This window comes from Lissotriton helveticus, chromosome 2_1 (genome assembly GCF_964261635.1).
Source record: "Lissotriton helveticus chromosome 2_1, aLisHel1.1, whole genome shotgun sequence".
Classification (NCBI taxonomy): Eukaryota; Metazoa; Chordata; class Amphibia; order Caudata; family Salamandridae; genus Lissotriton; species Lissotriton helveticus.
The window spans coordinates 47059022-47081791 of NC_136059.1; the positions used below are offsets into that span (position 1 = coordinate 47059022).

Below are 22770 nucleotides of genomic sequence, written 5' to 3' on the forward strand. Positions count from 1 at the left end.
GATTAGGGATCAAACAGAAATTCCATGCAGTTTTCCAACCACAATCAGCAGACTTAGTGGAGAGGTATAATGCTACTTTGAAATTGAAATTAGCGAAACTACTGGCTTCCACGTCCGTGAAATGGCCTGATGCACTACCTTTGGCATTATTGTCCATAAGATCGGTGCCACACTCATGATCTGGGCTTACACCATATGAAGTGGTATTTGGGAGACCAATGAACATTTGGGGAGTTCCTAAGCCATGCCCCATACATGATGTTCCATGTGTTCTGATGAGTGACTATCTATCACAGTTGACTGACAGTTTGATTTCTATTCATCAACAGGTTCGAGAAAATCCACAGGTGAGGCCCATGAACTCCGGCCTGGTGACTATGTGATGGTCAAAATTTTCGAGAGGTCGAACAGCTTGGAACTGAGGTGGCGAGAACCGGAACAAGTGCTCCTAGCCACGAGGACAGCAGTTTGAGTGATGAATAGGAAGAACTGGATCCACAGCACTCATCACTGTAAGCGAGTGTTGCCTACCTTGGTGGAACCTGCTGTGCTGACCGACCATCGAGATATTCTAGAAACAGAGAAAGGCCGCGCTATATCACCTGACGAATCTGAGGAAGTCTTCCCGGACCACACAATTTCTGGAGTATCGCGATACCACTGAGACCACGGAAAAAGCTTGCATTGTTGAAAAAGACTGGTTAGCTTCCGCCCTGGGTTGGTGAAACGGAGTGCCGATGTGGCAAGGGGGGGATCAGTCCTGCGCAGTGACACCCGTCTTGACCCTCGGTGAAGAAACCAACAGCTGCCCAGGGCTAAGAGCTCCAACTATTGTTTCAACGATGAACTGATCATGTCTGCAGAGAGATCAACTGTTGCTGTTACTAAAATCAATACTAAAAAGATCATTTGTGCTGTAGGGTTTGTTGTTGCTATGGTGGCTATATCAGTAATAACCTGGTTTGTTGAGAAAGTGGTTCCTGCTCGACATCTTCTGATCGCCACTACTCCAGTACCAGTTGAGCATCATTACTTTACGCTTCCCTACCATGAGCAGAAGCATCGACAATCCTACCTGAACAACACGTTTATTCAGATGCTGCATCACACTCATAATGCCATGAATACTACCAACTGTTGGGTATGTGGGATGATACCTGCTCACCAGAAGAAGGGAAGAACACCTTTCATTCCTCTTTCCTTTTCTCACAACGGATCTTGCCAAGCCTCGTTTGCGCTTTTGTTTGCTTCTGAAAGGGCTAATTTCTCAAAGATGACAGTAGGACGGATTAATTATCATCTCAATAAAGTGTGTTATCCCGATGAAGATGGTTACCCTCAAGCTAAAGGGACTAAATGGGAATGGGAGGAGTACCAACCTGACAATAGTTCTACACCATATGTTTTCACAAATACGAGAACTATTAGGAACAATGGACCTTTTGTGATTTCTGTTACCAGGGCTAAAGCAGATTTATGTATAGGCAGTGTTGGGAGAATCCCAGTGGGAAGGAGTGAGTGTACTGTAATTCGGATCATTGAGGGTTTCAACAACAGCAGTTTCACATCTTCACATAATACCTATTTCGTATGTGGCAACAAGGGATATTATCAACTACCAGTTGGATGGTCAGGAGTATGTTATGTGTCCTTTTTGTTGCCCCCTGTGTTTTTGGCACCTGCATCGTATCACCGTGACTTTAAATTGTACAATGATATTTCCAAAAACAGAAATATGAGGACAATAAGTATGGATGAAGTGGACAAGACTGACACCACTTTGCAACAATATGTTGATTTCAATTTGGGCTCGTTTTTCTTTGTGGGTGCTGCATTAAATAGCAGAAAAATAAGACGATTGACTAGAGTTGTGGAAGCTGTTACCAATCAGACAGCTATGGCACTTGGGAACATTACAGAAGAGCTGCAAGTTGCGAGGATTGTAGCACTCCAAAATCGCATGGTTCTAGATGTGATCTTGGCTGATCGAGGTGGTGCATGTTGCACCATTGGCAGCAGCTGTTGTGTTTTCATTCCGGATCACTCTCCTTCAGTGTTTGATGCAATCTCCAAATTGCATAAGATTGCTGCAGAAATTCACCCAGAGACTGGTACATGGAATTTTTCGAAATGGTTCTGGACACTCTTCATTACATGGGGCTGGAAGCTATTGACCATCCTATGTAAAATACTAGTGATGTTATTTACATGCTGTGTATGTATACAATGTGGTCCCATGCTTTGCTCCTTTTGCATCACTGCTTGTGCACCTGCTAAGAGAAGTATTGCAGAAAGAAAAGCCCAACAAATGCATATTTAGATTACCCCAGATGAACAAATGTCTTCAGCTGATGCTAAAAGGGCCGTCTGTTGTAATTTGGCAGCGATCGGGGTTAGCATCAGCTGAAGCCATTTTGTTTTCCGGCAGCCATATTGTCTGCCATGTGCTGCCATGTGCTCACCACGTGCTCTGTCCTACCTTTCTGTTGTTTACTCTTGTATTCTGCCTAGGAACAAACTATATTTAGCCTCTTCCACTTCGCACATGCTCTGTTGAGCTTGCAGCTGTCCATGCAGCTGTTATTAGTCTGTAACTGTCAGGATGTGTTTACTAGAATTAGCCACTGCTAGCTCCTCCCACTTGTTGACTGTGTATTTTCTATATGCCCTTATATGTACCTAAAACCTGCATTTTGTACTTGTACCGCCTTCTGCTGAGCCCCTGTGTGGGTATAAAAAGAGCATGCTCCTTCTGTTCAGGGTGCTACTTCATACACTACGGAAGGGTGTTGTGTGAATGTAGTTGTACCTCATGAGGTTTAATTAATACTTTGTTTTATATTCCAGTTTCTATGCCAACTTCTATTCTATGGTCTGAGTACTTTGTGCAGAGAAGGGCGAACCCCTAGCACTGGTAGGCCTTGCTGAGGCCCACCACGACATAAGGACACGTGTAGCTTCTCTCTTAGTCTCAGCATAAAGACATGTGTATCTTCTCTCACAGTCTCAGCATAAGCGCATGTGTAGCTTCTCCCACAATCTCAGCATGAGGACACGTGTAGCTTCTCCCAGTCTCAGCATAAGGATACGTGTAGCTTCTCTCACAGTCTCAGCATGAGGACATGTGTAGCTTCTCCCACAATCTCAGCATAAGGACACGTGTAGCATCTCTCACTGTCTCAGCGTAAGGACACATGTAGCTTCTCCCACAATCCCAGCATATGGACATGTGTAGCTTCTTTCATAGTCTCAGCATAAGGACATATGTAGCTTCTGCCACAATCTCAGGATAAGGACATGTGTAGCTTCCCCCACAATCTCAGCATAAGGACCTGTGTAGCTGCTCTCACAGTGTCAGCATAAGGACCTGTGTAGCTTCTCTCACAGTCTCAGCATAAGGACCTGTGTAGCTTCTCTCACAATCTCAGCATAAGGACATGTGGCCTATGTACCTTCTCCCACAAGTTCCCACCACCTCTGCTCTGCGCATCTCCTAAACCTGGAGGCCAATTTAGCAAATCCCAAGGGGAGAGGGCTGGGGTGCAGATGGCTGCTTGGAGATGCTGGGGTTGTGGGCTAGAGCATTGATAAAAAGATACTCATTAACTATGACATTGCCTGGTGTGAATTACATGCTATTTCAAAAGTGAAAGGAATCCTCAGTTAGGAAAAAACAAGCTACTTACCTTCTGTAAGGTAACATTCTCCCTGGCAGCGTGTCTGCCCTTACAGATGCATTCCTTGAGCCTTCTCAGGTATTCTGAGCAGTAGCTGGACACTGGCACAAAGTGGCACCAGGCCCCTGGCACAAGCTGGCATCAAGCCCCTGGCACAACATGGTACCAGGATACTCGCAGAAATGAGCACGAAGACGCTGGTAAAAACTGCCACCAGGATACTGGCACCAGCACATTGGCACAAACTAGCACCAGGCCCCATCACAAACTCGCACCAGGACACTGACAGAAAGTGGTACCAAGCACCTGGCAAGAACTGACAGCAGGACACTGGCACAAGCTTGCTCCAGGACACTGGCACAAACAGGTACCATAGAGCATGAGGCATGGGTCATGCGCCCACTTGAATGACATCAGAAGTACATATAAGGAACCTCCTGAGGTGCTGAAGCCAGTTCTGCCTCATATTTCCACCCCAATAGAGGCTAAACCCAAATCATCCTCAAGCAGGAAGGAGAGGGGGCATAAGGGAATTAACGGGAGCCTCCTCTCCCCTTCCCACCTTCCCATCAGAAAGAATGTCACCAAAGGTCGGTAACATATTCTCATTTCAAAACAACTCCAAAGGAAAAGGGTGAGAAATTATGATTATATTGAAATGAGTACGTTGTGGCGACTGCCCAAACTGAGAATGACTGTCTAGGCAAGGGCACTTCAGCAAGTAATGACCTGTGGCTCAGACACAGATTCTCAGAGCCATTTAACCAACTGAAGCAGCTGCCAGACCTTTAACAGAGTGAGCACTCAGCTCTTCAGGAGGACAGGGACCAACCAACCTATAACAATGTGTTATTCACACAACACTAGAGCTAAAATACACACAATTATAGCAAAACATACTGAAGCAACACCAGCACTGCACAAAATAACACTAAAGAAAATATCAGCAACACTGCACAAAATAACACCGCACTACACAAAATAATACCAACACTGAACAAAATAACACTAATCAAACACCAACACTGCACAAAATAACTCTAAACAAAATAACACTAACACTGCATAAAATAACACTAAACGAACACCAACACTGCACAAAATAACACCAACACTGCACAAAAAACACCAACACTACACAAAATAACACCACCACTACACAAAATAACACCAACACTACACAAAATAACACCACCACTACACAAAATAAAACTAAAAAAACAATACCAGCATTGCACACGATAACACCAACACTGCACAAAACGGCACCAACACTGCACAAAAAACACCAATACTACACAAAATAACACTAAACAAAATAATTTTTCTTATGTGCAAGTAGCTTTTATCCTTCTATTTTGTGTTTTATTATTGATGTAATATGTGTACTTTTTAGAAAAATTGCGGGAAATTGGCACCTAGGTGTTCATGTTCATGTTAATTAAATCTTTTTATGATGTTAAAGTATTGCTTTATGTTTATGTTTTTAAGATATGTTTTTATCAAAATAAAGCCTATTTCATACTCAAACTCATACATCAACACTGCACAAAATAACACTATAGAAAATAACACTAATACTGCACAAAATAACACCAACACTGCACAAAATAACACTAAACTAAATAACACTAACACTGCATAATAAAACACCAACACTGAACAAAATAACACCAGCACTACACAAAATACCACTAAACAAACAACACCAAAACTGCACAAAATAACACCAGCACTACACAAAATAAAACTGAACAAAATAACACTAAACATATAACACCAACACTGCACAAAACAACGCCAATACTGCACAAAATAACACCAACGCTACACAAAATAACACCAATACTACACAAAATAACACCAGCACTACACAAAATACCACTAAACAAAGACCAGCACTGCACAAAATAACACCAGCACTACTCAAAATAACACCAAACAAACAACACCAACACTGCACAAAATAACACCAACACTGCACAAAATAATACCAACACCACACAAAATAACACCACCACTACAGAAAATAACACCAGCACTACACAAAATAAAACTAAAAAAAGAATACCAGCATTGCACACAATAACACCAACACTGCACAAAACAACACCAACACTGCAAAAAAAGATAGAACTTTTGAAAGCTAAAGGGGATGCAGAGGGAGAAATTGCCAGAAAAGCTGCGAAAATATATATGACAAAGAGAGAGAGATGTCACGAATTCAGTGAAACAGTGGGGAGAACTTTAGCTATGCGGACAAGACAACAGGAAACATCGGGCACTGTGAGGGAGATCAGGGATACAGCAGGCAGGATTCACGCAGATTCAGTGGGAATAAGAGAAGTTTTCAGAACCTTTTATGAAGAACTGTATGACGAACCTTTGAGGGGAGATACTCAGGGATTCATTGATTATTTACAGGAGATTCCGGTAGTTAAGTTTATGGAGGAGGATGCAGAAGGTTTGGAAGAGGATCTGCAGGTAGAAGAAATCAAAGAAGCTATCTTAAACCTCCCCTCAGGGAAAGCAGCGGGCCCTGATCAAATCCCGATAGAGTTTTATAAAGTGTTTGGGACATCTTAGAAGGGGATATAATTAAGACAATGCAGCAGGCACAGTTAGGGGAATCTATCCCCGGATCATGGGGAGGCGCGGAAATCGCGATAATTTTGAAAAAAGGGAAACCCCCGGAAGAGCCTGGATCATACAGGCCCATCACCCTTATGAATACGGATACTAAGGTATTTTCTAAAGCTTTAGCAACAAGATATGCTAGGATAATAGACAAAGTGGTGAGCAAGAGTCAGCATGGTTTCATACCTGGACTGGGCACTACTCACCACATACGCAAGGTGATAACTCTATTCGATGCCACAGCAGTCTCAGGGGACCCGATGGCGGTTATGTTGTTAGACGCTGAAAAAGCCTTTGATCGGGTCTCCTGGGACTACCTCTGGCATATAATGGAAAGATCAGGTGTTAAAAAGCGATTTGTTAAAGCGCTCCAGGCACTATATGTAAATCCAGTGGCTTCTGTGCGAGTGAATGCGGGGTCTACAGGACAATTTCGAATAAGGAGAGGTACAAGACAGGGGTGCCCCTGCTCACCGCTTTTATTTGCCATGTACATGGATCCACTGATTCGTAGAATAGAGAGGTGTGAGCTAATAATGCCATTGCGTACACGAATCGGCCAGTGTAAAATATTAGCATACGCCGATGACGTTGCAGTGATTACACCGACCCCTATGGAGGCTATTGCTCAAATCGAAATCGAGGCCTTGAAGTTCGGGCAGATTTCGGGCTATAAACTAAATGTGGCAAAAACACAGATCATCAAAAATTGTCATACTATCTGCACAGATAGCCAAGTGGTACAGGCAGGAATATATCTAGGGGTGACTATCTCAGCTGATTTGGATAGTCTAGTAGAAAAGAACATAACACCTTTAATCAACAAAGTGCAGAAGGACTTGGATAGACTGGATAATTTACATCTCTCTATTGTGGGGCGGGCGAATGTAGTTAAAATGTTGGTTTTACCCAAGTTTTTATATTGTTTCAGAGCAATACCGTTATTATTTGAGGCCAAGTTATTTAAGAATATCGAACATGTGATTAACAGATTTATTTGGGCAAAGGGGAAAACTAGGAGGGCACTTAGGTTTATGACACTACCAAGGGAGAGGGGAGGGTGGGCACTGCCAGATTTTAAGTTATGTTACTGGGCAGCAGCTCTACAGTATATGGTAGGTCTGGTGGTGGGGGGAGAGTCTGAAGGCTGGAACGAATTTGGCTCATTAGCGATATGTGGATTAATTTTGGGCTCAGAAGCTGAGAATGTATTCTTAAGATATACAGAGTCTAGTTATTTCAAAAGGACACGGTTTAAGACGCTTATCGCAGCTTATACAGTTTGGAAAGCTTTTGCTAAAAGGTTTGGACTAGGGAAGTATAATTTATACACCAGATTGAAAGAAAATCCAAACTTATCAGAAGAGGTCTTTTCTGGACCTATATTCACAGAATGGGAAAGGAAGGGAGTCAAAAGGGTAGGGGATGTTTTGGGACAACAAGGGGTTTTTCAGTTCTCTGAATTGCAGACTAAATTTGGTTTAGATAATAGGCAGTTTTTCCAAATATCTACAAATATGGAGCTTTTTATATAATAAGAAGGGAGGACCGGCGGGCTTCACTAAAAATCCTATTATGGAAGTGATCCAAGCAGGGGAGGACTGTACAATAAAGAGGTTTTATGCTGAATTAATAACCTCAAAGCAGGATGATATTGAAAAATGGGCAAACAAATGGAAAAACAATTTGGATGTTAGTGAGGAAATTTTTTACATTTCCCTAGAAAAGGGATATACACTGTTGTGCTCAGCGCCTCTTCAGGCGCAACATTATAAAACTATATACCATTTGTATTACACGCCTGCAAAGGTAGCTCAGTGGGGAGGCACAACAGGAATTAGTTGCTTTAGGTGTGGAAGTTTGGATGCAGATTTGGTACATGTATTTGCAATGTGCCCTCATCTACAATTGCTTTAAAAAGATATCGAGGGTTTTATAAATAAGGTATTAGGAACTGAAATCCTCCTAACTCCTGTGATAATTCTATTGGGAGTGAAGGACGATGAGGGGCAATTACAGGGAGGAGGGGAATTCTTACTTGTAGCTCTGTCAGTTATGAGACTGTGTATAGCATCTGCGTGGTTAGATCCCCTACCACCTTCATTTCATCACTGGTTGGCCAAACTACTAGCAGTGTATAATCTAGAGATTGAGATATATGCACGGAAGGGGAAAAAGGGAAGGAAGCTTGGTAAACAAATTTGGGGTCCCATTACTCGATGGAAAGAAGGGAATTTTGATTGAACGTTTAGAAATATAAATATTTACTGTGGGTTAGACCATATATATGTTATTTATTTTATTTTATTTTATAACATTTGTAAGGCGCACAGCTACCCACAAAGGGTTTCCCGGCGCCGAGAAAAAAAACGAGTCACGAGCTCAGCTAAATAGAGAGAAGGTCCGAGGGTACTTATATGTCAAACAACCAGGTCTTTACATTTTTTCTAAAGTTCCTGTAGTTTTCCTCTTTGCGAATTTGAATGGGCAATGTATTCCACAGGGTTGGGCCCAGATATGAAAACGATCTCCCACCCATTCTGGCCCGTTTGTACCTGGGGACCGCAAACTTCGCTGATGTAGCTGAGCGAAGATTGCGAGTGGGACAGTGGAGTTTGGCAAGATCTTGGAGATACTTGGGGGCAGTCCCAGCTTTAACTTTAAACATATAACTCAGGGTTTTGAAACGAATCCTGTTTTCAACCCTGAGCCAGTGTAGGTCCCTTAAATGTTTTGTGATCCTGGCGTGTCTGGGTATTCTACAAAGCAGTCTGGCCGCAGCGTTTTGTACCAGTTGTAAGCGTCTTACTACTGCTTTGTTTGCCCCCCGGTACAAGATGTTACCGTAGTCAAGCCGAGAGGTTACTAAGGCATTGACTACGGTCTTCTGGGTGGTAAGTGGCAACATCCAAACAATTTTACGGAGCCATCTGAGAATAGTAAAACATATGCCCGCTACTTTGTTGGCTTGCTGTGACATGGAAAGATTGTCATCAATGATGACCCCAAGATTTCTAACTTGGGTGGCAGGAGGCGGTAGCTTGCCAAGTGCTGTCGGCCAGTGGGGATCACTCCAAAGGTCCTTATCATTCCCTAAAAGGAGGACCTCTGTTTTGTCCCCATTCAATTTGAGTTGATTGGCCGACATCCAGTGGAATATCTCATGGAGGCCTATTTTGAGTACGGAAGGAGCAGACGTATCAGATTTAGAAAGAGAGAACAAAATCTGAGAATCGTCGGCATATGTCATTAAAATAAGACCCAAGTTCTCAGCAAGATTAGCTAGGGGACGAAGATACAGGTTAAACAACAGGGGGCTCAGGATAGATCCCTGTGGCACACCGTGGGGAGAGTGGAAGACATCTGAGCAGGCCTCAGCAGAGGTGATCTGGAAGGTGCGTAGGGATAAGTATGATTTAATCCATTCTAACGCCCTGCCCTCGACACCACACTCCTCCAGCCTGACAAGCAGTCTGGAATGAGAGATGGTGTCGAAGACCGCACTGAGATCTAACAGAACCAGTGCCACTGTTTGTCCATCATCTCTGAGTTCTCTGATCTTTTCCGTGGTCCCAAGCAGGGCTGTCTCGGTGGAGTATCCACTCCTAAAACCAGACTGGGAAGGGTGAAGTAAATCATTTTTCTCCACATATGAGGAAAGTGCCTCATGGATATGCCTTTCCAACATTTTGGAAAAGGCAGGGAGTAACGATATTGGCCGATAATTGGCCAATATCGTAGGATCGGCATTCGGCTTTTTTAACAAAGGGCTGACTATGGCATGTTTCCATAGAGCGGGAACTGAGGCATATTCCATAGAGGCATTAAGTGTGTCTGTGATGGGCATCAGGGTAGAATCCTCCAATTGGCTCATGATGCTGATGGGAATAGGGTCGCGAGGGGAACCTGATTTGATGGATTTTAGAAGTTTCCTCAGTTGATCTGGTTTAATGGGAGGCCAGGCATCAAGATGGCAATTCCCTTTAGGGGTTAAGGGAGTGTCATTTTGGTTATGGGCGTTAGAGCTGTTAATATTTATATTGGAGACGATCTTCTCAATTTTTTCAGTGAAAAAGGCCGCCAAATCCTGACATTGCTGGGTGTTAAGTGGAGCCGCCTCTGCTCTACAATTTTCTCCAGCCAATTCCTTCACTGTATTGAAAAGCGTTTGGACTTTGTTTACAGCTGTATTTATAGTAGTGGTCACATAACTTGCCTTGGCTTTCATACATGCCGAGTGATAGCTATTTCTGGCCTTTCGATAGATCTCTTGTTAGCGCTTGATGTATGCCTCAAATCCCCTGTATTTGTTTATTTTTTTTTCTTTGTTTTAATGTTTGGTAAGAATTATTACTCAATATTGGCACAAGATGGTAAAAGGTAGAGACTTTCAGCCTGATTCATCAACGGGCCGTTTTGCGTGGCCCTAATAGCGAATCATAGCGACTCGCTATTGAGGACACGCAAAACGGTATTCATGTAGGAATTGCTAAATAAATAGCGATTCCTACATGTTCTCTATTTGCGAGTATCAATTTGCTACTCGCAAAAAAAGGAAATAACTCCCCATTCATTCCTATGGGCCAAAAGGCCCATAGGAATGAATGGGGAGTATCCCTTATTTGCGAGTAGCAATTTGCTACTCGCAAATCAGATAGCGATTTTAAGGGTGCCAGGGGTGTCCAAAGGACACCCTGTAGCACCCCTAAAATGCACATTTGAACAGGTATTGCGCACACACATGTCCAAAGGACATGTGTGTGTGTAACATGCAAAATAAAAAAATGCACTAAAGTGCTTTTTACACTAGTTACGCAATTTACCACCAAGTCAGACCTGGTGGTAAATTGAGACCAAATATTGCGATTTCGCTATTTCTATTTGGTTGATGAATTGCATTTGAGGAATCTCTATTAGAGATTCCTCAAATCCAATTCCTCGCAAATATGCGATTTCGCTAATAGTGATTTTTGCATTTGGGATGATGAATACCAAATGCATAAATCGCACTCGCAAAGGGCCAGATTCTCAGAATCTGGCCCTTTGCGAGCGCAAATCAGCTTGATGAATCAGGCTGTTTATCTATTAGGAAAACTGGTAGTATGATAATTGTTTCCCATCTTGATTGTATTATCTTCAACAAAGAAGATAGGTAAAATATATTATATTTAGTTTTGTTGTAACAGGTTGCCGTGCCCTGCACGAAAAAGTGAAAAAACCTTCAATAAAAAAAAAAACACTGCAAAAAAAATACTACACAAAATAACACTAAACAAAATAACATCAATACTGCACAAAATAACACTAATACTACACAATAAACACCAACACTGTACAATATAACGCCAACACTACACAAAATAACACCAAACAACACCAACACTGCACAAAAAAACACTGTACAAAATAACACCAGCACTACACAATATAACACTAAACAAACAACACCAACACTGCACAAAATAACACCAACACCGCACAAAATAACACCAGCACTACACAAAATAACACTAAACTAACAACCCCAACACTGCACAAAATAACACTAAACAAAATAACACCAACACTGCACAAAATAACACCACCACTACATAAAATAACACCACCACTACACAAAATAACACCAATGCTACACAAAATAACACCATCACTACACAAAATAAAACTAAAAAAAGAATACCAGCATTGCACACAATAACACCAACACTGCACATAGAACACCAATACTGCACAAAATAACACTAAACAAAATAACACCAATACTGCACAAAATAACACTAACACTACACAAAATAACACCAACACTGCACAAAATAACACTAAAGAAAATAACACCAATACTGCACAAAATAACACTAACACTACACAAAATAACACCAACACTGCACAAAATAACACTAAAGAAAATAACACCAATACTGCACAAAATAACACCAACACCGCACAAAATAACACTAAACAAATAACACCAACAGTGCCCAAAATAACACCAACACTGCACAAAATAACACTGAACAAATAAAACCAACAGTGCACAAAATAACACCAACACTGCGCAAAATATTACCACCACTACACAAAATAACACCAACACTGCGCAAAATAACATCACCACTACACAAAATAACAGAAAAGCTGGCAGAAAAACGTATACCGGACACAGCTCCTAATCGAAGACCCTCACACTGCGAGTTACAGGTCTTTTTGTTCTCCGTAAGACACACTCTCCAACACGGGAGTTACCTACATTTCGATCAGATTCTACTACTTACGCAATCTTGGAAACCTTCAACGAGTTATCTGTCTTACCAACATTATTTGCCCTGAAGAAGCCCTTTTTCTGGGTGAAACGCGATGGCTGATTTCATTCCTGTGCATACCAAAAATACATCTGACAATAAAAGAAGAATAACAACACAAGACCGATTTCGTCAGTCTGAATATGTACATGTGGTTTGTCTTTTTTATGTTGCCTCTCATTCACAAAGTGTTATATTTATTTTATGATCTACTGGCAGCAGATCATTTGAGGTGGGCAATATAGATTACTAATACTGTGACTAGTTCTGGTAGTGCTGTCCGCTAGAACCCAGCTGCTTGCTCTATAAAAATATAGTGTGGAATTGTGTTGCCAGGCTCTGGCTTATTGTTCCAAAGGAGCATTTCTTAGATGCTTGACGAGTGTTTGAGATCCAGCATCATCGTGCCTCGCCAAGTTGCTTCAAACACTGCCCAGATCATCTGGCCAAGGTAAAGCAATCTGAATTCTCACCAAGCAGTTCCTCAATGTGAAGTCTACTTTTTTGTGATCGTGTCCATGAGTCCCATCCTCATCCATGAAGAGTAACATCACTGTCAGCTTTTAGTACAATGGGCATCAATCAATTAATCAAGGATTTATAAAGCTCAACATATCGCCTGCGAGGGTCTCAAGGTGTTGTAGTTGCTCGCTGCTTCGCAGTGCTCTGTTCATTCGAACAGCCAGGTCTTGAGTCCTTTCCTGAAATGCTGGAGTAATGTGGGGGTCCTGAGGTGCGTCAACACTCTTTGCGGGCTCCGCAGTGCGACAGGGTCACTGTGGGTGCTGTTGATGGAGTTTTCAGGGAGGCCTTGTGCATCAGGACCACCTGCCTGACAACATTTATCCCCAACTCCACCTGAGTTTTTCCCAGTCTCATGTCTCTAGTAGAGTGTATTTGCCTAAACTCCACCAGTTCACACTACAGGTTGCTGGAGTCAGGCTCATAAGAGTCTATAAAGATGTAAATTTGATTGGACTAACTGTCTCAAATGTCAGAAGCCTTGCATGAGGCACACAACCACCCTGTCAGTCAAGCTCTGCGATGGCCGCCAGGTACCAGCAGATCTTCTTCCAGATCAGTGCTTAATTTGAGCCTGTGGTTGCCAGTGCTCAGCACCTGCACTTAATTGTCAGCACTGTACTTATGAGAGTCTGCCACATGATGGCGCTGTATATCTCATTTAGACATCAGGACAAGAACAGTTGTTCAATATAATGTAAAAAATGACAAGTACCTGCCGCCCTAACATTCTTTTAGCAGTTGGACATACATTAGTCTGAGTAGTCACACTTGTAGCAGTGTCATGGTTAGTAGTTACTCTAGTACTGTGATTGGCAGCGCTGACAGGGGCAATTAGTGTCACAAGCTGCAGTTGCCTCCTGTTGAGGGCCCTGGCACTTATTTTTTTTTGACAAATGAAGCTACAAGTTAAGCACTGTTTCAGATAATGGCAACCCATGGCCTCAGCCAGGAGTGTTTTCCAAAAGTGGTACTCACATTGTCATGGCTCACCATCACGCCCTTCGGCTGCCCTGTTGTCCCGGAAGTGTAGATCAGGGTGCAGCACTGATTGGCCTTCTGGGAGGCAATGATGCCGTCTAATTCTGCATCAGGAACGGATGATCCCAGCTGCATGAACTCTTTCCACTGTAGACAGAAGAGTAGTCAGTAAGAAAAAACACTTTTCATGAAATACTCAGAGAGCAAGAGAGAGTGCTTGCGGCCTGGTTCTCAAAGGTAGACTTGCACTTAATAGTTAGTTTACTAGTTGTGTGTATGCACAAACTACATAAAGAGAGTGTTACGACTCTGCACTCCTTATACTCCTGTGTGTAGAGGTCTCCACACCTGGAAACTCCACAGTGTGGGCAGAGATCTACACAAATATAAGTATATATATTTTGTGCTTATGTACCATGAGGCAAGCAGCTGAATGAACTTTTACTTCATGATGAGAATAATAATATATTCTTTTACTCATTTCCAAGGTAGCAGGCAAGATATTACACAAGGAGAATGTTATATATGGTGTATGAACTGGAAAACCTCAATACAAATATATTATTTAACAAGTGTATTTATTTAACATTCAATAGCGTTTCACCGTTCTACGTCAGAATGGATCACTGCATTGGGAAATATTTATCAAAAGTGAATTTTTAAAAATGAACTTAGAAACATTTGTGCCCCTTCACCCTGCTGGCAATGACCATCTGTGCTTAATTTGAGCCAGATATTTCTGGTGCTGTGAACTGGCAATTAAATGTCAGCAGCAGTTCTAGTGACAGTCCACCACATGCTAGCACTGTCTGTCTAATTTTGGGGTGAGCACAACAGCAGTGTTTATTATGTCGATATACATTAAATAGAATAATACCTGTCACTTACACCTTTATTATAGCTTTGGGTGGCCTGGAATAGTCTGAATTGTCACACTTGTAGGAGTGTGATGACCAATAGTTGTGTTAGTAATGACATTGGCAGCATTGGCAGGGGAATCGGGTGCTGCGGCCTGCAGTGGCCAGGTCCCGATCGACCAGGCATCCACAGTTGACGCTGTGTGCTTTTTGCCACTATTTTCCCTGAAATTTTTAAACCCGCACATCGGTTTAACTGATTAGATTTTTGTTGTTTTGGTGTTATTTTAAGTTTTACATTGTTCCATTCTTCAAAATTAGTGTTGTATTTTCTTTGTGTTGTATTTTCACTTTATTACAGTTTGAAGTGCTGCATAAACACTTTACACATCACTTCCCTCAACCAGTCACCCATTTTCTTAAAGACATCCTATTCTAAAGTGGTTGTGGATACTGTATCATTGGAAGGGCCGGTCATGAACATCCTGTATTCCTTTAGGCAGGTCCTCTCGATACTGCGCTATATTTGGTAGCCAGAGAAGGGATGGCAGGCTGAGGGTGGGGCTGCCTTACCGTGTACAGGTTGGGCCCCTTCTGCTTCAGCTCATCTTGGTATTGCACAATAGCCTTGAGATGTGGGAGCTGGTCCTGGACCTAAACAAGACACAAACTTAAATATTAACAAAGTAATCAAACTGCAATGTGATGAAACAGTAAGAGACAGGACAGGAAAAGATACAGAATAACATGTTGTCTCTATTTATATTGTTCACTTCCTATTTGTCCATGATCGAGACAATGATTTTGATATTTGGTGCTACATTTTTGCATATACTCTGCACTAGCTTGGCTTCTAATGAAAGCTACTATGCTAATCAAGGTTTCTCGTATTTGATTACACTGGGAAAGTTTGATGGCACCCACGAAATACAGGAGGTAATGTCTGTTTGTAACACAGATCCCTTACAAGCAGTTATGGGATAGATTCATGGGATATCACCTATTTTCCCCGCTCTGGATGGTCGCATTGTCTGAGGATCAAGGAAAATGTACCTGGTGTGGCCAGAACAGGCCTGGTACTTGACACACCAGTACAATGTGCTGTGTTGCACCAACACAGGAACCCTTGGTCCTTGGTGCAAGGGTGCCTGCATTGTAGACGGGATCTTTGCGCAGGAGAGGGAAACTTCTTGCACAAAAACAATCATCAGAGGCATTTTCCTCTTTCTAAGTGTGCTGCAAAATCCTTGAATGGCGTCTTAAGTAAACAAAACAAATGCAAACGTGCAGGTGTGTGAGAAAATGGCAACGGCTAAAGATAATCTGCCAGGAAATTACCTCCTGCTACGGAGTTTTGGACCAAAAACTGGAAGAAGACTTAATTACAGGACTTAGGCCCTGGGTTATTATTTGGTGGATGACCCATCTGTTCATTATTCCATTCCCATTGCAGAGGGATTGTCCTCTAAAATGTATAAATGCCTGCCAACTGCGTGGTCATTTATAATGCATTAGCAGGAACTGCCGTCACAATGGTCCTGCCAATGCATTTCGCTGTTTGGTGCAGGGCTGCATGAGCAATGAACCAAATAAAATAAAAAAAATTATGATCCCCTCACTATGGGAGTCAATTCTCATAGTGGGATAACCATTATTAACATTTTACTGACCCTCACCGGAGGGTTTGCCTGGCGGTGACATACAGTAACAAAATGGCTGTATGACGGTCCATCCTCATTGGGTGAGCAGACATATAGCCATTTCTCTGATGGCTCTTACTACATCAGGCCGTCAGAAAGGTTTGTCCATGGCGGTGATGGAGTATGGTCCACCGGCATTTAAATAGGGCGAGAGGACCATTATGTTGGCAGTAAGGATACTCCTTACCACCGACATGTAAATCAGACCCTTAGTTATGGGACACAACCTCTTTGATTCCCAGAAATATCTCACACAACCCTGTCACACCATACAAAGATAAATGGACAATGGAGTGACTAATGTTGGATGAATATGATCTTTAACCCTTTCAACAATTTGTTAAGACTTCCTAGAGAGGAAAGCACTGATAACAGTCCTCAAGGACATGTAATACATTCAGAAAAGGAAGCCTCCTTTGGAACAATAGGAGGCTGTGAAGAGGCACAGGATGTAGGTGAGCCCCCCAAGATGGATCACTGACATAATATCTACAACAAAATCGACCTACCAGAAAATTGTGTCAAGAATATCATTGGACAAAATATTACTATCCTATCTCTGCAAAGGTAAGTACCCAAATATTGAAACCAAAAAATATCGTTGTTCAAAATATCATTTTTTTAAATGTCCTAAAAATAATATAAAATAACTTGAATAATAAATATAAATAATAAAAACAGTTTTATTTAAAAATGTTAAAAATTATAAATTATAAATGTATTATAAAAAAATTAAGCATACATATGTAAAAAGTATATATTTACTTAATAATAAATAATTATTTGATTACATTATAAAATGTTAGAAACATATTAAAAATTATAAATACATATATATATATATATATATATATATATACATAAAACTGTAAGATAAATATAAAAATTAATTATATATATAATAAAATAGAATATTAAAATAAATATTTATGTTTAAAATAACATTGTACACTTCATTAACTAAAACAGAAGGGAAAATATTGGATAGCGTAGGGCATACATTTACTATTCCCACTCCAAGGAGTGCAACAGTAGGGAAAGTGTTGGATAGTGGAGGGGAATAATTTACTATGCCAACTCCAGGGAGTGCAACAGTGGGGAAAGTGTTAGAGAGTGGGGGGGAATAATTTACAATTCCCACTCCACAGTGTGCAACAGTAGGGAAAGTGTTGGATAGCGCACGGAATAAAATTACTAGTCCCACTCCAACCATGCAACAGTAGGGAAAGTGTTGTATTTCGGAGGGTCAATAATTTACTATTCCCACTCCAGCAAGTGCAACAGTAGGGAAAGTGTTGAATAGCGGAAGGGAATAATTTACTATTCCAACTCCACAGAGTGCAACAGTAGGGAAGGTGTTAGATAGTGGAGGGGATAACATTTCTATTCCCCCATTCCGACAATTGCAAAAATAGGGAACGTGTCGGTTAGCAGAGGTGAATAATTTACTATTCCCAGTCCAGCAAAATAATTAACATTAATGAACAAATACTTAAATAATAAAAAATAATTTACCTCTCACCAAATTCCCCTATAAATAACACCACCACTATTGTAAAACATGATAAATTAACATAATTGCATAACAATTCATTAATTAATTAACTAATAACAATGTACAAAACAATTAAAAACAGTAATACATCCATTCATACTATTAAAACTATAAAATAACAATACAAAAATATTATCGGGAAAAATGTAAAATTATACTAATTTTTTATTACTTGCCACACTACTACCCTCTAAATACACAACTCGCTCATAAAAAATGGACACAAGTTACATATTTAACAATTAATCATTAATAAATAACATTATTTAACACAATTAACAATATGAAATATTAAATACACAAATAACAATTAATACAAATTATTAATTAATAACTTATAATTACATTACTTCCCACCCTACCCCCTGTAAACCCACAACACGCTCTTAAAAAAATAACACAATTAAGATATTTACCAATTAATTATTAATACTAAAAATCCAATCAACTAATTAATAACAACATATTTAACACAATTAACAACATAAAATATTAAATACATAAATATGAATTAATAAAATGATTATTTGATTATTTATAATTAAATTACTTCCCTCCCTACTCCCCTATAAACCCACAAACGGCTCCTAAAAAAATAACACAAGTAACATATTTACCAATTAATTATTAATTATTAATAACCAATGAATAACTAATCAACAAATTAACACAATTAACAAGCTAAATTATTAAATACAAAAATATTAATTAACATTATTAATTAATTAGTTTTAATTAAATTACTTCCCACCCTATTCCCTTATAAACGCACAACCCGCTACGGAACAAAAATGCAATATTTAATTTCTTTAAAATGTAATAATTAAAAAAAAAAAGTATTACGATATTATAATTAAATTACTTCCCACCCTATTCCCCTATAAACCCACAACCCACTACGGAACTAATATACGCAAAAATTGCTTAACATAAAATTAATTACTTCTAAAAATTTCAAACATACATTAGACAAATAAACTATACTTTTAACACATATACTAAAATACAGAACACTAACATACATTTTTATATTATTAACAACGATATTTTGACTAACGATATTACTTACTTCGATATTAACAAAAACGATATTACTTACCTGCCTATCGATATTCTGGTTGATGATATTCTTGCAGGTCGATATTGTGTCACATCGATATTTAAACATCGATATTATAGCATATCGATATTTAAACATCGATATGATGACTCTATACCCCCGAAGATGGTACCCACTACAGCGCCAGCCGTTGCACTAGATTTGCAAGGTGATAAGTGGACTGACATCTTAACCACCGCCTGCCCGGCTAGAGGCGGCGGCTGAGCAGAAGGATGTTTTGGTGAAAGATGATCCCACTTCAGAGCTCAGACCTATTATATTAGAACGTCATGCCTCTGGCCCTTAATTACAGCTTAGCCATCTAGGTACTGACTAAGAGATCGATAACCAGCTGACTACATTCCTCTTGTCTTGGAATTTCATCTACGTAGAACTCTTTTATTGACTCTCAGTAAAGCGTGGCCTCTTTTCTGCAATTGCTCACAACGAAAGATGAAACTGTTTAAGCACTACTGACATCTCATTAGGATGCCTGCCACCACCATGCTTGCTGTAGCACCTCTGTATGTGGAAAATTAGTACGGTTTGGTAAACATTACTGCGCCATCTTGCCTTTTTTCCCCGATGCCACACTTTTTGTCGTGCGCACCCGCCATTTTAGGCGCCTCGATCAGAACAACCCTTTTGCATGCCTCTGGCCCCCAGCATAGCCCTCCTCCCTCACAAAGCCCGCACTCTGACAACCCCCGCTCGCACATGCCTTGGGTCATAAACCCCTCTTCAGCGCAGCCCTGCCTCAGAACCCCATCCTGTCCCCAGCGCGACACCTCCCTTCCTTCCTTTCATGGTCCCAGGCCCTCTTTTGATACAAACCCCCTTCTCCTGTGTGCCCGTTTGTCTTCCTCGTTCCCAGGCCGACACCTAGTTCTGCCGATACTGTTCCTTGCCCCTCCCCGTACAGTAGAAAGCTTCCCTCATCAAAGGACCCCCGAGTTGATCAAAGCCCTCACCCTATGAGATCCGACCAAACCCCCACATTCCATATTCCATGAATCGGCGGAATATCCAGCTGCGCGGTAGTCATCACCTGTTGTGACCGGGGTGAGGACTTCAACTGTAAATGTGTGTGGGAATGGGCCTGAGGGGGAGATTCGGAGGATATCCTTCCGTACATCAAAGCATTGCCACAGATGTGTTGTATGTAATAAAGCAATAAACCTATGTATAAGAGGCCAGGCCTCAGAGATGCAGTTAGAGCACCTCATGACGATACCTGCTGTCTGAACTGATGTGTTCTCCTCCGGAGAGAATAAACCTTGTTTCCTGCCTTCCCGTCTCCAGCGCCTGCCTCTTCATTGATTAATAATTCGTGGGTTAAAGAGGCGATACCGCCGGGCAAATATCGATTGTCCCTTGACCTTAGATTTAACAATTGTACTGCCGAGTTGATGCAGCTGATATGGTATAGATCACATCATAGCTCATCCGAGGAATCCTGTACATACTGGCCTGACAGGCTCTTGGGTTTCAGAGGATGCAGAAGCAGATGCCATCCCTTTGGGGACAGAAACCAATGCAAGTCTCTGGTCTTGGATGGGTCCTACTAGAACCATCATACAAGATAGAGGACGCTTGATAGACGACACATCTGGCCTCATTACAATTCGGCTGATAAATTTCGAACTGTGCGGTAATTCAATTTTCCACGCATATCAGAACTTTTAATTTTGTGTTAAATATTGCCAGGTCTAATCTGTCAACATTTATTGGAATACTAATGTGTGGTAAATAGTGGAATAACCACACATCTGCATGTAAATTTCAAACAACGTGTTTCATTTGTGATGACTACCTCATGCGATGAAGGCCAACTGGTAATGAGGACCATCTACTTTAAGTAGATGGTCTGTTGGTCTTTTATCCATTCTTGGGTGTCACTGCCAATGTGGAAGAACTTGACTCTACACACAAACCTAGACACCACATATTGCAGTGTTGATTAGCTAAGTGGCTTTTAGCTGTGGACTACATGCATTGGGTCAGTATAAATGAGGCGATTTGGGTGAATGGTGCACAGTGAAAACAATGCTTCTTTCAAAGGAAGGAGGAGAGGATGCGTACTGTTAAAACTAGGAGTCGGATGTAAGATTCCTTTCCACCGATTTGCAAGAGTGATGCTATTTACAAAGACGCTTCTTCTTTAATAGGATGCATCACAAATTATTCATTCAAAATGAGATTGTAAGTTAACCTGCTCAATGAATATTGATTAGGTAGATTGCAATTTATGACCCCTCTGATTGGCGGGAAATGTAGGAATGGAGGCTTTCAAGGGATCACAGACTGTCTGTTTTTGTATTCCCAAATTAAAAACATTTTTGTGAACACGCTGCAACAGCACAATTGGTTTATTACATCATAACTCATATTTCAAAGTTTATAGTTCCATACATGGGCATTTACCTTGTATGTTCTCTTTGAGAGAGTTGCATTTCGATATAAATGTATCTTTGTCAGTTGCTTGTAGATGAAGAAAATGTCTTCCCCTACTGGATTGGCACTCAGCAAGTATTTATTCCAGGAATTGTACAGCGGATTCAGTTTTGAGTCCATTGCCCCAAGTGTTCCTTTCCTTGCTCAAGTATTTACATTGTTTTTACTTTTTTACTTGAACCCCAAGAATATACCTTCAAGTTACATTGGAGTGGAGGGGTTCTGCCGGTTCAACATTACTTGCTGCACTTGCACACAATATTTTGCTGCTAGGAATAAGTGTTGTTTCCTGGTTTACCTCATACAATGCATGTTCTTTTATAAAAAAAACACTCCCTTTCACAGATTTGTTGGATATAATTCATGAACGTTAGGAAGCCGGTGGCCCTTTCCACAATATCCTCTGTTCTGGAGTATGAGTTGTTGGTAATTGTTAGGCCACTCTCTTCACCAGAGGTCTGACTAGTAGAGCTTTGTATAATGCTCCAATAGTGGAAGAGTTTGGTGCTGCTACTCAAGCTTAAGGTGGATTGTCAGAGAAGAGAATGTGCTATTGTTCAAATAGTTATTTTTGATCTCTCAGCCATGAGATTGCATTCTTAGAATGACCTTTCCCTTTTGTGAAAGCATCATCCACTGAATGATAAGATATAAAAGGTTGGGGTGACCACAGTGAGAGTCCTCTAATTTTGCAAATCATGTCTTATTGTCAATCTTACAGCATGAGAATAAGGTAAAGTAGTCAACTCACCTGTAGGATTTTTTCCAGTTGATGGTGATTCTCGACCACAAGAATGTTGGCTTCACTGTTGCTGGCCACATGCTGGCAGGCCTCCGCTGAGCTTGTGGTGTAAATTCCAGCAGGAAAACCTCTGGAAACAAAAGAGAGAAACAGCCTGAAATCCATGATTTTCGTTTATTAAGAGGCTTATGTAGCACATGAGAGAACATCAGTGTTGCCTTCTTCACTATTCAGGTTCTCTCTAATG

At 40.9% G+C, this 22770-nt stretch overlaps 1 protein-coding gene across 1 annotated transcript in view; it reads right to left on the bottom strand.

Moving 5' to 3' along the window:
• The window catches only part of LOC144820054 (long-chain-fatty-acid--CoA ligase ACSBG2-like), a 191671-nt gene that overhangs the window by 142032 nt on the left and 26869 nt on the right, over positions 1–22770 (bottom strand). The window contains exons 4-6 of the mRNA XM_078677708.1: positions 22533–22653; positions 15547–15627; positions 14114–14263 (exon numbers count right to left, since the gene is read on the bottom strand). Coding sequence (XP_078533834.1) covers positions 14114–14263; positions 15547–15627; positions 22533–22653 — 352 coding nt within the window. The remainder of the gene's footprint in view (positions 1–14113; positions 14264–15546; positions 15628–22532; positions 22654–22770) is intronic.